At 48.3% G+C, this 15,734-nt stretch overlaps 1 protein-coding gene across 1 annotated transcript in view; it reads right to left on the bottom strand.

The window, feature by feature from the left end:
- LOC144121831 (focadhesin) overlaps window positions 1-15,734 on the bottom strand; it is a 283,349-nt gene that overhangs the window by 122,083 nt on the left and 145,532 nt on the right. The window contains exons 17-19 of the mRNA XM_077655244.1: window positions 15,257-15,442; window positions 4,456-4,565; window positions 478-629 (exon numbers count right to left, since the gene is read on the bottom strand). Coding sequence (XP_077511370.1) covers window positions 478-629; window positions 4,456-4,565; window positions 15,257-15,442 — 448 coding nt within the window. The remainder of the gene's footprint in view (window positions 1-477; window positions 630-4,455; window positions 4,566-15,256; window positions 15,443-15,734) is intronic.

The following is a 15,734-nucleotide window of genomic DNA, read 5'->3' as shown; positions in this document are numbered from 1 at the left end:
TTTTGTAGCAATATGTCCAAAACAAACTCAGAGGAATTTTCTTGTACTGCTCAATTTCACGGCAAAAATGATGCAAATTTGCACAGAAACCACTGGCATTACAGAAACGCAGATGCCCATCTTGTATACTGCCCAGCACACTTAATTCTGCTCCAGCACTGGCTTTCCTATGTCCCTCCAATTCTTGAGGCCGTTTTTCATTTTATGTTGCAACTCATTTCTTTGCAAACAAGTCCTTTGCGTTACAATTAAGTTCGTGGACTGCACTGTTCAGCTGCCCACCACCTTTCTCAATGCCTGGTCCTTTCAGCTGCAGCCTTGCACAACTCCTCGCCTTTCTGCTCAGTGCCTGCAACAATGGGCATTACTGCCAGCCCTGCCCACCTGCCAATGCCTGCCTCTCCAAGACTGAGCCTATCCAGCAGTAGCAGCCAAGCACCAGGTCGGTGCCAAGTTGAGGCAGCGCACTGATCTCACCAGAGCCAGGAGACAGCCTCCGCCTGAGGGTCGTCCTTGAGCTCTCGGCGGCGGTGCTCCTCGGCAGCCCGGAAGGCCCGCCGTACCCATGCGCCCCAGGCCGGGGCCACGGACAGGCATCGAGCCCAGTCCCCACCATCCAGCGACACGTCCTGGGTGATCATGAACACAGAGCAGAAGGTGAAACCTGCACACTTCCTAGCGCTGCTGCACACTGGCCACAGACTGGCCACAGACTGTTCCTGACATCATAAAAAAACAAGCTAACCAAGTGAGGGCCCTCAGACTACATCGCAGTATAAACGCACCTTTTATAACACCGCGGTCGAGAGATCAGGTAACGGATGTGCAGTTGGGAGGAAAAAAAAATCAAGCGGATGCTCGTCAAGACAATGTTTTTGTAGACACTGCAGTTAAAAAAAAAAAGACAGACGGATCTGTCCTTCTTCTGCATATCTGCATCAAAGGCTTCCAGGCATCTGCAGAATATTGCACACGTCATGCAAGCATTCTGGTTAGCAGTGTACTCGACCAGAAGACTACGGTTACCTTTAAAACACCGTGGCCTCTTGTTCCAGCCAATCACGAGGAGGGGACGCTTGTTGGATCATCTATGTTTGAACACAAAAGAATGGTCCCACGCCTTTGTCCACCATGACATTTTGTCCCTTCAGGTCGAGCGTTTTCGATGACATTTCATAGAAAAAGCCAGTTTCATCCGCATTATAAATTTCGGAGGGCTCGTATTCATAAAGTATGCTTTCGTAATTTTTCTACATGCAGGACGATGCTGCTCCAGCATCGACGCTCGCAGACTGCCCCGACTACACCTTGGCGATGATGCAGTGCCGTGCTTTGAATCAGCTTAACCATCCGGCGCTTGCCTTAAAGTTGTTGTGCCCCAGAATGCACGCAACGCCAATAGCCTTCTGCTGCAGAAGGATTCCAGACAAAGGTATCTTGTTCGGTCTCTTGCCGAGGAACCACTAGAATATGGCTTTGTCGACGTCTTTCTAGACCAACATTACCATTGTCTAGTGCTGCGCGCGTGCCGTTGTGCAGTGCCGCCATGATGCTGTTTTTGGATTTCAGAATCATAGAAAATGAGCAGCACGGGATACTGAATTCTTCCGCAATGTCAGACTTCTTTCGGCATTTTGCAGCTTTGGCGATGATTGCAGACATTTCCTGCAGCATCAAAAACTTACCCATTTTAACAGGAGGTGGCATCTTTCCGACAGGCCAAACAAAACATTGGATGCAAGCAAGTCACGGGCAATTTCAGCCTTTCGGTGTGCACGAGACGGATGGCGATATAGCATGATAGCGAGTAGTGTCGGCGGCCAGCAAGGAGGAAAAAAGGCTGCCGGTTGGCCGGCAGTGTCATCATGTGAAGCGTCACATGCGTGCACAGATGCCAACAGGCGGACTAGCAAAAAGCCACTTTCAGTGAACAAAAAAAATCTCGTTGCTATCATCATCATTATCCAACCGACAGAATGTAAACAGCAATAGCCGCGCCGATGCTTGTTGCCAGAAATTATAGTGTACTAGATTAAGAGTAGTGGGTCAAAGGAAGGCTATGCGCTGAGGCTGTTTGCGCCGATGCCTACAGATGGCGTTGCCGCTCCCTTCAGCTTTTATGCACGCAAACGCAGTCAGCAAAACAACTGTAGTTTGCTGCAAGTCAGGAGTGCTAAGATAGTTATTGGGGCTCTCTGAGATTTAACCTTGTCCCAGATAGCTGTCTATGAAAGTCAGATACAATTTATTCTCTTTATAAAGACATAACAAGATCTCGACTGATGTGATATGTGGGCTAGCAAGTGTGCTAGTCCACCGCAGATGACATGGGCACCCATCATGAGAGCGTACAAAAAAACCTTCTTGCGTTGGAAAGAAACACAATGATTTTGTTGACAGCGACGAAGACATATCACACATTAGCGCACTGCTGGATTGGGTGGAGCTAATCACCGCGTACTCGGAACACTCGTGCTCACGTTCTCCAGCCTTGCTGTCTCCCATGTTGCGCTTATCTGCGCTATCCATCTTTTGACCATCAAGTGAGTGCAGGTGCACGAGTGCAGAGAAGGCTAGAATTAAGCTCATCGGCTCCCTGTTAGTAGTACACCCAACAATATTTGAATACTTTTTTTTTTTTTTACGAGAAATGTGACGTGTATTGCGGGTGCCAACTGTGATGCACAATAGTATTTGGCGCCTGTCATTCTTCAGTATGTTATTTTGCATAGTAGTCACTTTTTTGTGTGTATGCTAATTGCGATAGGCCAGGATAAGCAACGCTGTGGAAACTGGTTAGGGCTCAAACGAAGTTAAAGACAGCGCTAAGCACTGTGAGAATTCGTATCATAAGTGCAGAATCATAACTGCTGGTCCACCTGGCGAACTGCGAGGCAACCAATATCCCTGCTCGGAGCTGGAGTAGGTCTCGCAGTACTCCAGATGGAGCAGCCTGTCATATCTGCTGCCCCGCTCGCCTAAACGAAAATTCTTCATGCACACGACTGCAGTTTTTCGCCGACTAAGGACAATTCAGGCAAGTTCCAATGTTTAAATTATTTATTGAAAAACACAGACTATAAGAAGCTACCCTATGGTCTTTGCTTGAGCCCAAGAAGGCAAGTAGTCTGTGCAGGAGAATTTTTTTACAACCCAGACAGATAAATACGAAACACCCTGTATATGCATACGCCTTTGATATGCAACTGGCTCGTAGAATAAATGAATCTGCAAAGCTTTTCTGAAGTGTTCTGCGTCTTCATCACCAATGAAGGATAGATTTCAAGCATTTTTTTTCACTACTTGGTTTTACATCCGCGGATGGAACAATTCTTGTTTCGACAAATTTTGCTTACTTGACACACTCAAAATGCACTTATACATACAGCGCGCTCCCCATGTAAGCAAGCCGGCAACCGTTGCAGCACGCACAGGAAATCGAGAGGGCTGCCAAGTGAAAGGTGCAGCAGCGCCTGAGATTTCGGCGCTTTCTGCCTCACGCGCTCCGCTGGTGCGAGCCTTCCCACGCCCCACTGCACCTAATTTAGTACAGTATAGCAGAAATGTATGTGCCCGACTTGTCGGATGAAAGCGCTGCTCCAGTTTTGGCATTTCTTTTGTTCCCAACTGGCTGACGTGCTAAAAAAATGTTGCAGATCATTACCTCAAACTTTCGTTAGTGCGGAACTTATTTCTAAAAACTCTTCGCCGTTGAGATGGGGCAAATGCATTGAACTCTATGGGACTTTGCCGGGGGTGCCAGATTTTTTCGTTGCCATGAGAATTTCGTTCTTGAGGGCTTTCATTACTGAGTGGTTCAACTGTATAATTATGTACAATAGACTGCCTCAATGCATAAACATGTATTAATAATTATATTTGGGCATTTTTTGAGGAACCATGTATCTGCGTGCTCTGTTTTTGCACATGCATGTAAGGCGGAAAGGGATCCAAGCGAAGCCACACTGGGTTCCTGAGCACCTTTTGGAAGCAACTGGGGTTCCTCCAAGGCTAAAAACATTCAGAAACTATAATTTAGTATCTCTCGGTGCACATCACGTGCAAGACGTCGCTGAAAATTTGGGGGGCCTTGGCCCCTGTAAGCCCAGCGAGTTCACCCAAGCAGGAAGCACTGAGGGGCAGTGAAGAAACTGACCACCCAGGTACCACTGAGCAAAGAGAGATTCAGCAATAGATGTTTGTGCAGCCATTCGCTGCAGCATGGAGTGGCGCCCTCTGCACGCAAAGGTGTGAACAGCGCAAGTATTAGTTCACAATGCTGCACACAGATGACGCCACTCCATTTACTGCATCATTTATGTCAAGAAACCATCACAAACAGTCACAATGCAGAACTGGAGAACTTAGCCTTTAACAGCTGCCACTGTAAAAGGCATCCTTCATCATATCTAATAACACAGGTAGTGGATACTGCGCTACGAAGAAGTGGCGCACCTGCAGTAAAGATGGCAGCTGGTGCAGGTAGGCCTTGTACAGGCTGGACGCCGGCCTGGCTCGGGCTCCGGCAGCCAGGTGCGTTGGCTCATAGGTCAAGAGTATGCCCACTGCATGCATGCAGAGAAGATCACTCCAGAAACAGCATTTGCCACCAACAAATAAAGCCACCCAGAAGCACTGTGCAAAAAACCTATCAGTGGTCGTTAAAGGCTTAGAATATATGGGATCAAAAACATTCACACTAACAACATCGAGGCCCGCAGAGGCACAGAACAAAACTTGCAAGAGTACAGACGGCACTCGTACACAAATATACGGGCAATAAAAAATACAGGAGGTGCTAGTCAATCACGTCTGATAAGGCACACACCACATGTATGCTGTAAAAGAAGGCGGCCAGGAGATGTAATTACAAAACCGCAGCAGCTATGGAAGACGATTGCGTAATGTCTTCACTTCCCCTTCTACTTTCTTTTTTCTGCTTTTCCCTCAAGGCATGCCTTCAATGCATTAATTTTCTTCTCATAGCCTCCTGAACAACAACAAAAATTACATGTGGCTGCTGCTGCTGCTGGAAGGGTTCTCTCCGTGCTGTTTAGCACATTGTATACATCGTGAAATAAAAAAAGTATTGTTGAAAGATACTGTTCGTTGTAATATGTCCCAGAAGAACATGGCATCAATGCACAGAAAAAAACAATGGTCAATTGTCTTATCAAGTGGTTAGTTGGGTTTAGTTCCATGCCCAGTTTTTTTTTTCCTTCTGCTATTGCATCCGCTACATGAGCACAACGAGGTGTAATGTTCAACAGCCTTGCAAGGGAACAACAGTTCACAATTGGCAGCGAGAGCCTGGAAGTTGTGACGGAATACGTCTACTTAGGGCAGGTAGTGATAGCTGATCCGGATCATGAGAGGGAGATAACTAGAAGGATAAGAATGCGGTGGAGCGCATATGGCAAATTCTCGCAGATCATGAACAGCCGGTTACTAATATCCCTCAAGAGAAAAGTGTACAACCGCTTTATCTTACCGGTACTCACCTACGGGGCAGAAATGTGGAGGCTAACGAAAAGAGTTCAGCTTAAGTTAAGGACAGCACAGCGAGCCATGGAAAGAAAAATGATGGGTGTAAGGTTAAGAGATCGGAAGCGGGCAGAGTGGGTGAGGAAACAAACATGGGCTAATGACATCCTAGTCGAAATCAAGACGAAGAAATGGGCTTGGGCAGGGCATGTAATGCGAAGGCAAGATAACCGCTGGTCCTTAGGGGTAACGGAGTGGATTCCAAGAGAAAGTAAGCGTAGCAGGGGACGGCAGAAGGTTAGGTGGGCGGATGAGATTAAGAAGTTTGCAGGCAAAGGGTGGATGCAGCTGGCAAAGGACCGGGTTGATTGGAGAGACATGGGAGAGGCCTTTGCCCTGCAGTGGGTGTAGTAAGGCTGATGATGATGATGATGAGTCCAGCAGCTGCCTTGAGGCAATTTTGTCACTGCTCAAGGTGATACACATGCTTGCTTACCAACTGGCTGAAGTTGGATCAATTTATATGGTGTTCGAATTATTTGTCATAATCTTCTACGTTATTACCTCTTACCTCACTAATCGAAAACAGGCTGTCTTCTGTAATAGACATCGATCAAGTCTTCAGGCCATAAATTGCAGTGTGCCACAGACAAGCCTTTTATGTCCTTTCCTTTTAAATGTGTATACTGTAAATTACCTTGTAAACATTGACAGCAACGAGAAATTCATTTTGTAAGCAGGTGACACTAGTATCTTTCTAAAGGACTCCTCAACAGACGAGTGACTAAGCGATGGCAACACTGTTCTTAAAACATTGCATGCATGGTCCTGTACTAAAGGGATGTTTATTAACACCACTAAATCATAAGCCATTTTTTTTCAGGCCCAAGAACCTCAAAATTAGCTCAAACCAAGATCTCCTACTTGGGAACCACAAAACAGAAATAGTGCAGAGTCTCAAATCACAGGGCAGCTTAGTAATTGATGCCTGTATGAGCTGGACTGCACATGCAACACATGTGCTATCAGGCTCACTGCAGGGGCTAGTTTTACCGCCCATACGGCTGATATGTTTATCAAATATCAAGTATAATCCGCGCAAATGTTTTCTCGAGTATCACCAATTATATGATCTAAAATTGTCTTCGCCACTAATTTGTAAATTTTTGCTTAATATCGCGATGTTAAAGCCGGAGGAAAAGCATGCCCAAACGAGATCCACTAAGAAATGGTCACTTCCATGCACTAAACAAATTACAGTAAACAAACACTTAATTTCCTTAAATCTGATATTCCTACCAGGCACAAATCTAGCCGACTTAGTGTGTGTAACCTCCCGCAACATGATTTCAAACTGCACTCTGTAATGAAAGTTTTATAACCTCTACATATCGCAGCGTATATGCGCATCCTTTTGCTGTTTCCGCTATCATCGCCCCACCAGTGTGTGACTCTTAAATGTGATTTGTTTGTCCCTAGTGTTTTTTGTAAGTAATTTGTTCGTAATTTCTCACGATTACTGTACTTTGTACAAGGATCTTTTCTGCTTTTTCTTGCCTCATAATTGGCCGCCAGTATGCTCGTGTACAACCTGCCTCTGCTGCATGTATGTCTTTTTTTTTTTTCACATGACTCTTATAAAGGCCACAGGCATTTTCAAGCTATTTTTTAAGCTTTTGGCTTGTGGCCTGTTCTTAACATGTATGCCCATATGGAAATAAAGTGGTCTGGTCTTAATATGAGCGCCATTTGGCAGATCAAAATAACAAAAATGCAACCCATAATGTGCATGGCCGCACGCCAGAACATTGAGAGGGCTCCAAATTTAATGAAAAATTTAATGCAAGTTGACTTAACATAAGGCTATTGCAAGGGAATTTGAGCTGATGAGTGTGACCATGTGAGTGGTAACTGTGAGTGCAAACCACTCAGTGTGGCCTAAGCAACAACTCAGTGAGCACAATTTTTGTGCATAGAGCCCCATACAGCCGTAAGTCACCAGGATGGTACTCGTACTTTCAGAACACATTTCAGAAACTGCTTGAAGTGCAAAAAAAAAATATGTTAAGACTTGGGCAAAGCATCTGGCAAAGCTTCTTCACCAGTTTGAGCAGTAGCTGGCATATTTTTTTTTTTTATTCGAGAAGTGTGCCATGAGGCATAAGTTGAAAAAAGGAAGGGGGGGAGGGGAAGGAATGCATGGGATTGAAAGTTAAAAGAAGGAGTGAAGAACCGTTGCGCTGAGGTAGTCGCAGAGGTTGTTAATGAAACTGTTGTCCATAGTCCACTTCACGTAGTCACTTTCTCGGTTCCACCGCAGACCCACCTCCCTGAGGAGCCGTTTTCTGATAGCAGCCGTCGCTGGGCACGTCCACAACAAGTGCCGCACATCACAAATGTCCGGTGCAGCGCTACAGTGAGGGCACCTGTCATGTGCTGGCAGATCTTTGGCACGCCACCGATGAAGGACAGATGGTGTCAGAGCCGCCCCTGTCCGAATCCGGCGCACGGATACCTCCTCCTGCCGAGTAAGACTGCGGGGGAGAGGGTGCGAACACGGAGGAATTAGAGCGCGTGTTCGCTGGCGCAGAACTTCGGAATCGGAAACATGGGACAGGAACGAATCTGGGGGAAGAGGGGAAGGTGGCGGAAGATGAGTCATAGCATCCGCTTGAATGTCATGCGGATCCTGGGCATGGCCGCGAATCCAGTGTATGCGCAGGACATGGATACTTGGCGCAGAGCACATGAATAGATTGTGAAATCTAGAACGTTCGTCGAACAGCCTTAAGCTGTTTAAGGGCGGCGCGGGAGTTGGTGTAAATATGAAGTGTATTGAATTTTGGAACGAGCGGAAGGAAAGCAATGGCATTATAAATGGCTTGAAGTTCCAATGCCAAGGGAGTGCACATATCCGCAATATACGTCGCGCGAGAGTTGAGATGCGGATGAGATGGACTATACATAGCAGTAACTCCCCTCTCTGCAGAATGTGATGCATCCGTGTATAATATGCACCCTTCAGGCAGATACGCTGTTGATACCGACGGGGGAAACAGTGGGGCGATTGTCAGTGAGCTGGCTATATGACCACGGTGGAAGTGTCTTTAAACGATGAAGTTTGAGAGACTGTTTTCGAGCTCTATTTGCCACCCGTTGGTCGATGATTTCACTGAGTGTATTAAGTTGGGCGAACTCCTGTAGCACAGGTATGGGTGTTAAACGAGGCAGATATGTTATGACGCGCATAGCCCCACGATTGATAGCTTCAAGGGAGTCCCACTGTCTGCGAGTGAGACGTTGAAATTGTGCCTGATATACTATCCGTGGCTGAAGGATAGAGCGCACAAGCTGGCGGGCCGTATGAGCACGTGCACCACCAGAGCGCATAGCTATGCGACGAATCAGACCTAGAGTAGCGTGAGCCGATTTACGGGTGGCTGTCAGCCACGGGGTGCCAGTCCCAGATGTATGGAGGAGAAGACCAAGAATACGAACAGTTTCTACCTGAGGAATCAGAGAATTATGTACCGTAAAATTTAAAGGGGGAGCTTTCCGTAAGCCGGCTTTATTTCCAATTCGAATGAAACATGATTTAGTAGGAGAGAGTGTTAGACCCAGAGGTGGGAGGCGAGATGTCAATACATCCAGCACGTGTTGAAGGACCGACTGATGAATAGACGCATCTGGATGACAGCACCACAAGGTTATATCATCGGCATACGCAAGCACGCGGATAGAAGGGATGGTCTCTAGGGCTCGAACAAGAGGAATTAAAGCCACATTAAATAATGTGGGGGCGAGAACGGAGCCCTGCGGCACTCCTCTATTGGAAGCGAACTTACCAAAGGGCTTTCCGTGGACACGCACGCTGAAGGTTCGATTTGCTAAAAAGGCGTGAATGGAGAGGAGGAACCGGTGAGGGAGACCAAGAGTTTGAAGGGAGGCAAGAATGGCAGAGTGAAGGATGTTATCATATGCCTTTGTTATGTCTGTAGCGGTTACGGTTCGTACAAGGTGACTCTGCGGAGAGTGGTCAAGCACGTCAGCAGCCAAAGTAGCAAGGCCGTCCTCCGTTCCAATTTGTGGGCGGAAACCAATTTTGGGAATCTGGGTAACAATCATGAGATTTCAGCCACCATGACAAGCATGCGGCTAGAATGTTTTGATAAAGCTTGCAGATGGTAGGCGAAAGAGAAATTGGACGAAGGGCCGAGAGAGATACTGGAGGCTGACCTGACTTGGGTATTGGAACCACAATAGAATGCTTCCAGTCTCCCGGCATGACGCCAGAAAGCCACACTTCGTTAAAAGTATCAAGTAGGGTTTGCAAAGCCCTCCCTTCCAAGTTAAAGAATAAGGAGTTAGGTATGCCGTCGTGCCCGGGAGTAGTAGTAGTTTTAAACGTTCAATGGAGGCCAGCAGCTCTGCCATGGTGACGTCGTATGTAATCCCATCGGGGGGCTCTGTAACCGATAAGTCAGGTGGAGACGTAGCGGTGCAGTCATGGTTTGGAAAAAATTGACGGGCCGCTTGTTGTGCAAATGTGTCCTCATCCACATTTAGCGCGAGGCGAATGCTCTCTGTGTAATCTGCGACCTGAGAAGGGCGCTCCATGGCGTGAAACACTCTCCAAGGATGTCGATTGCCCTGCGTAGAGGACAGGCGGGCACACCATGCAGCCCAGCGTTGTCTGCCTAGCCGCTTTGCATAGCGCCGCGCCCGTGCGGTAGCGCGGTGAAGAGTAGGAAGAGCCGAAGGGTCATCGGGGTGACGAGTAGCGTAAAGATCCGCCTGGCAACGAAGAGCCCACAGATTCAAGAGATGTATGTCCGGGTTTGGGTCGTCTTCATTTACAGTAGTGGTAATAGTGTGAGTAGCGAGAACAGCAGATAGAGTAGACAATGCTGAAGAGGGGTTGAATGTAGATAAATGATTGTCTGCGCGTACAGAGTCCCATGATGTTATTCGTACAGTGCAGCGTATTTTCCGTAGAGACGTAAACGTGAGGGAGATAAAAATAGGGCTGTGATCGCTAGCCCAAGTATCACAATCAACAGCCCAACGAGGGTTACCAGGGCCTAACCACCAAGTCAAATCAGGTGAATACGGGCCACCTCGTGGGCGGGTAGAATTATTCGGGTGGTTTAAATGTTGAAAGGAATGATCCGAAAAGCTACCTTGGATGTGTGCACCCCTTGAGGAATCCGATGGGTAACCCCACGCAGTGTGTGCGCCGTTGAAGTCATCACCAACTAGAATAGGGATACCCGAGTTGGTAGAACGTAGAAAACGAACCCATCCCAGATTGGGAGAAGCGCTGTGTATCGTCCTTTCTTGTCCTCTGGCCTTGTGCCGTTGCGCTGTTTCACTGGAAATCATGGAGCCAGGACGACTATAAAAAGAAACTAGGACAAGGGGCGTGCGTGTACGTTTTACGAGAAGGGCGATAACCTCTTGACGTGTGTTGCACCACCGTGAAAGGTCGAGCAGTGTGTGCGGAACTGAACTGTGAATATAAATTGCAGATTTACCTGGGCTGAGGGAGGAGGCGGTGCAACGGCGATCAGGGATAGAGGGTGAATGGTATGTGCAGAAACCTGAAAGGCATGGGAGTGCATTATGCTCTTGCAGTAGGAACGCCCATGCCCTCAGCTTTCCGTCGCGAAGGCGAATGTTCACTTCAGAGGCCTTATTAGCGAATCCTCGACAGTTCCACTGCACCACCACCGATGATGATGCGCTATCCACGACGAGGCCGAAGAGCTTCCACGATGAGGGATGTCACCTGCTTCATCAGCGCTAATATCTTATCCACTGTCGGGGTAGTCATGGCTAACAGGTGGTCGGCACCTGATTGTGGGCCAGTGCTTACCCTAGGTGATTCCTCTGATGATTGCTCCCGAGTTATGAGAATTCTTCGAGAGGATTGAGAACGACGCTGTTCCCGGCGCTGGGTGAGTTCGTCTAGTCGGCGGCGAGCCTCTGCGATTGCATTGTCTAAAGCTGTGTCTTCATCTGTGGTATCCACATGTGATGGATGCACTGGACGTTTTGGCGTACCATTTGATCCGGGAAGGTGAGCCGCTTATGCATATGTACGCTGGTGAGGAGACGTATGGTGAGCAGCGGGCTCAGATAAAGGAAGTTCAGGGAAGTCGTTGTCGTCACATGCGAGAGCTGCAAAGCGATTACTTGTAGGAACATCCATTTTTGCTGGCGACTTGTGAGACTTGTCAATGCTAGCTGGCATATTCCTGCAACTGTGCTCACCAATGATGCAGGAGCCCAGCCTATGCTCCATTTCATACTCAAGGTGCAATGCTGTCAATGCTAGCACTCTCTTTCCTCTTTCACTCCCACCTTAGTCCCTTCCCTTGTGGTGTGGTTGAGGTGTCCATCGAGAAGTGAGACTGTTACTGCGCATTTCCTTTCGTCAGAACTAGGCATGTGCGAACACTGGCCTTTTTAGTTTGAAGCGAATTTGAAGCAAATAGTAATTTTCCTCAAATAATTTCAAGTGAATATTTCGAATGCTTCTGGCACACAGGAAAGGTTGAACAGTAGAATAGGCGTTTTCAAAATTACGTATTTTTCGAACACAGAAAAAAATGGTAGGGGGTTACCGTTATTACACGATTGTAAGTCGACCCATTTTTCAAACTTTGAAAATCTGAAGTGGGGTGGCCGACTTAAAATCGAAACCAAAGCATCGCACCATAAATAAAGCAAGACAAACGAAATATCAGGCATCCTACAGCGTCGTTCCGTCGCATCCCTCTTGGTGCTGGCCTCGAGCAGCTGCTGCAGCTGGTATGTCAACGTGCAGAACCGGCATCCCCACCCCGCGTGAGGCGGCCCATGGTGGCTGTCGATAAGCAGCAAACCGGCACCAGCCCACTCCCCATTTGTGGCCGTAGATTGTGTCTGCTGATAAGCGGCGGTGACCCGATAACGCATTCGCATTCTACTCTTAATAGGCATCGTCCAAGTTTTTTTGTTTTTTTTTACTTTCAACCGCATACTCAGTGCTCAAGGGAGCATCGATAATTGATAGAAGGGCCGCTGTTCCAATCATGGCAGCACCGCCACTCAGAACTGCAGCAGTGCCGAGGAGTGTTAGTTGCCAACGGAAGAGCCGACGCCGCTCACGCGTAGTTTCTCTATGGCTCTGACGCATTTGACTACTGCCGGCCACGCTTTACAAGTTTTAATTTAGAGCTTTACACGTTTTACAAGTTACACGCTTTACAAGTTTTAATTTAGACAACTTGTCTATGCCAAGGGCCTCGGCGAAGAGCACGCTTCTGCTTTAAATAAACTGGAAACCTCCCTTATCAGATCTGCACTGCAAAAACATACGTCCATCACAAACTTTTTTGCAAAGAAAAATTTTTTTTGCAAGCAACTGTCTTTAAAGCTGTGGTCCACTTACCACGAACTTCGGGATATAACGAACGGACACTGCGTGACGCTCATGCTCGTTATAAGCGCCGTGGCCTCCGAGATTGGCTCCGGCTGCAAGCAACTGTGCTCTTGATCGCGGAGGCGACGCAAGCGCACAGGAGCTTCCAGGTCCGCCCACGGATGGCGCCAGAGGCCGCGACTCATTATCACTATCATCAACTTTTCCTCCGCCACGAGCTCCCGCCAGCTCCCGCTATCCATATCGGCATCAGTATCACCAGGTCCAGAGTTTTGTGGCTCTCAATGTCTGAAAGGCACGTGAGTTGTGGTTCACCATAGTTGTGGCTTTCGCTTGCGGCTGCCGATCGTTATAGCTTTAGCAGTTTTAGTATGATGGGCAAGCACTTTAATAGCTTCATGGCTGGGAGTTTGCTGTCGAACACGGCAAGCGTGCGGTGGGCAGGAAATTTGACGTGGCCGAGAAGTGCATCCAACGATGGTGGAACAAAAAGGATGCATTGAGGAACACAAGCTGCAAAAAGCGCGCTTTTCGAGGCAAGCCGTGCAAGTTTCCCGAACTGGAAGAAGGGCTGCTCAATGGCTATGCATTGACAGTGGACGTGCTGCGCGACTTCTTGTGGGATGAGTGCGCACCAGAGCAACCAGAGCACAGCTAGGGTGGCTAGAACTTTTTAGCGCAGCACCAGGAGTCGGAATACATCACGAGTGGCGATTGAACGTGAATGCCGCTAATTTCCTGATTGGTGTGTTTTTACTTAGAAAAAGACTTTTTTCGAAAATGACGTGTATGGGCCACACCCTGAATATTGACCCTCAAATCTGGAAAAAAAAAGTGCCGCCCTTACACGCGTTTATACGGTAAAGCAGCTGCCCACATGCTGTTGCAGAGTGGTAAAAAAATCTGCCCAATGTTTAGCCTTGTGTTAGTGTGAAGTTTAGTGCCATGTGGAGTGGTACGAAATGATGATGCCAACTGAAGTGTTAAAACACAGGGAAAGGACGGGAGGGTAGGGGTGGGGGTGGGTTACGGAGGAAGACCATTTAGGAGGTGAAACTCCCATCAGCGCGAGCGAGCACAGGCGACCAGATAAAGTCACAATTGTATGCGCCGACGGGGTTGCATGCAGTGGCGGCGCCATGCGGTGCCTCATAGAAGCCGCAGCGAAAAAAAAAAAAAAAAGAAATGCAGCGCCCGGGCAGGAGGCTCCGGAGCGCGCGCTTAAAGCAGACGACAAGCAGACAACATGGGTGACGTTGTGTTTATGCGCCCTTAAGCCAAACAGCAACAGTTCTTGTCGGTGTCTGTTCAAGGGCCGTAATACTAACAGCACTGCTACGCGCAGTGCGGCCTCCTTAAGAATTTGCTAGACTAAGATGGGGCTCAGGTGTTTAGTTCGAAATTGCAAGAGCGGTTACAAGTGTTGCAGGGAGACGGTGAGCAAGGTGAGAAGTTGGAGCCGCTTGTTGCCTTCTCAGCTGACGTGTAGTCATAAACGCTGAGCCGTACGACGCCAGCGTTCTCCTCCAGCAGATGAAACTCAGCGTGGTCACATACTGGATGAAGGTGAAGGCATGTTTGCCTTCGACGAATGCCAGCAGCGCTTATACCCATCCAATCAAAGTCATCGCGCGGGTGTCAAACAACAGCCCTCCATACAACCAGAAGCTACAGATCATCTTATAGCGGTCATAGAAAAGAACGCGTTTTATTTTTTACTGTGCTCAAATGGATGAAGCGTAGCACCAGTTGCTCTTCGGGCTACCAGTGGTAAAGAAGCACGCGAGAGTGCCCTCAATAGAAGTCAGGCGCGCACGGCCGAACGGGAGCAACACACTCGACTGGTTGCCTTGGCAACCGAAACAGCAGTAATTTCTTTCCAGGCCGCCAGGCGGCACCAGCATGATGCGGGCTTGTGACCTTTTCTGGTCGCCACAAACAGCGGAGTTTCCACTCCTAAAGGTTCCTTGCTCGTGGGGTGGGTGTAGGGGTGTACGGATGGCGTGCCACATGCACAGTTGCTCATCCATAAATATAAGGTGCAACTCTGGCGTGACAGGCGCAGAAGGAAATGGGTCAAGGGAAGAACGAATTGATACGGTGTGCTGCAGCTGTTGTTTCTTTCCTCATGATGTCACTAGTGACAGCAGTGTTATAACCAATTAATGGGGCTGTTTTCTCTCTCCCCTGTACTCCTTGCACTGTATTATTTTACACAACTGCCGCTCACGCTATGCAACTGGGGAAACGTGGTCATAACAGAGCCGTTGCAACAAAAAACCTGCCCTATTGTGAGTCCGGCACGCATGGGTGTGCAAGTGGCACATAGTAAGGAACATCACTGACCAGCCAGGCTTCCCTGGATGGCGGGAAAGCGGTTGGACTCGTAAAGGGCACTCAGCTGGGCCCCCATGGCAGCTTGCGTAGATGCCTCCCCACCGCCAGAGGGCACTGCCCTGGGTGCTGTGTACACTGACCGGGGAAGCTGCGCCACCTCGTGTCGCACCAGCGATGACAGCAGCTGCCCATAGTCTGCACCACATTAACACCAGAGACAACCGATGCAGCAAGTTTGACATGCAAGTGGCATCAAAATATTTAAGGGTCATTGTACCAATTCATTCCAGGCAGCCACTTGCACTAGTGACTACATCCAGCCAGAGTTGTAAGATCGAGAGGACACTGAGGAGAAACTTAAGTTGGCCAGAATCGATAGATTACCAGTCCCAGTGATAAAGAGGCAACTCTGACTGCGAACCGTGCTGTTATAAGCTAACAAAGGCCGGGAAATGAAACACAGATGTCGGTATCACTTGCCACTAGG

This window comes from Amblyomma americanum, chromosome 2 (genome assembly GCF_052857255.1).
Source record: "Amblyomma americanum isolate KBUSLIRL-KWMA chromosome 2, ASM5285725v1, whole genome shotgun sequence".
NCBI lineage: Eukaryota > Metazoa > Arthropoda > Arachnida > Ixodida > Ixodidae > Amblyomma > Amblyomma americanum.
Note: the sequence above shows the minus strand (reverse complement) of the source record. Positions and strands in the feature narration are given on the sequence as shown.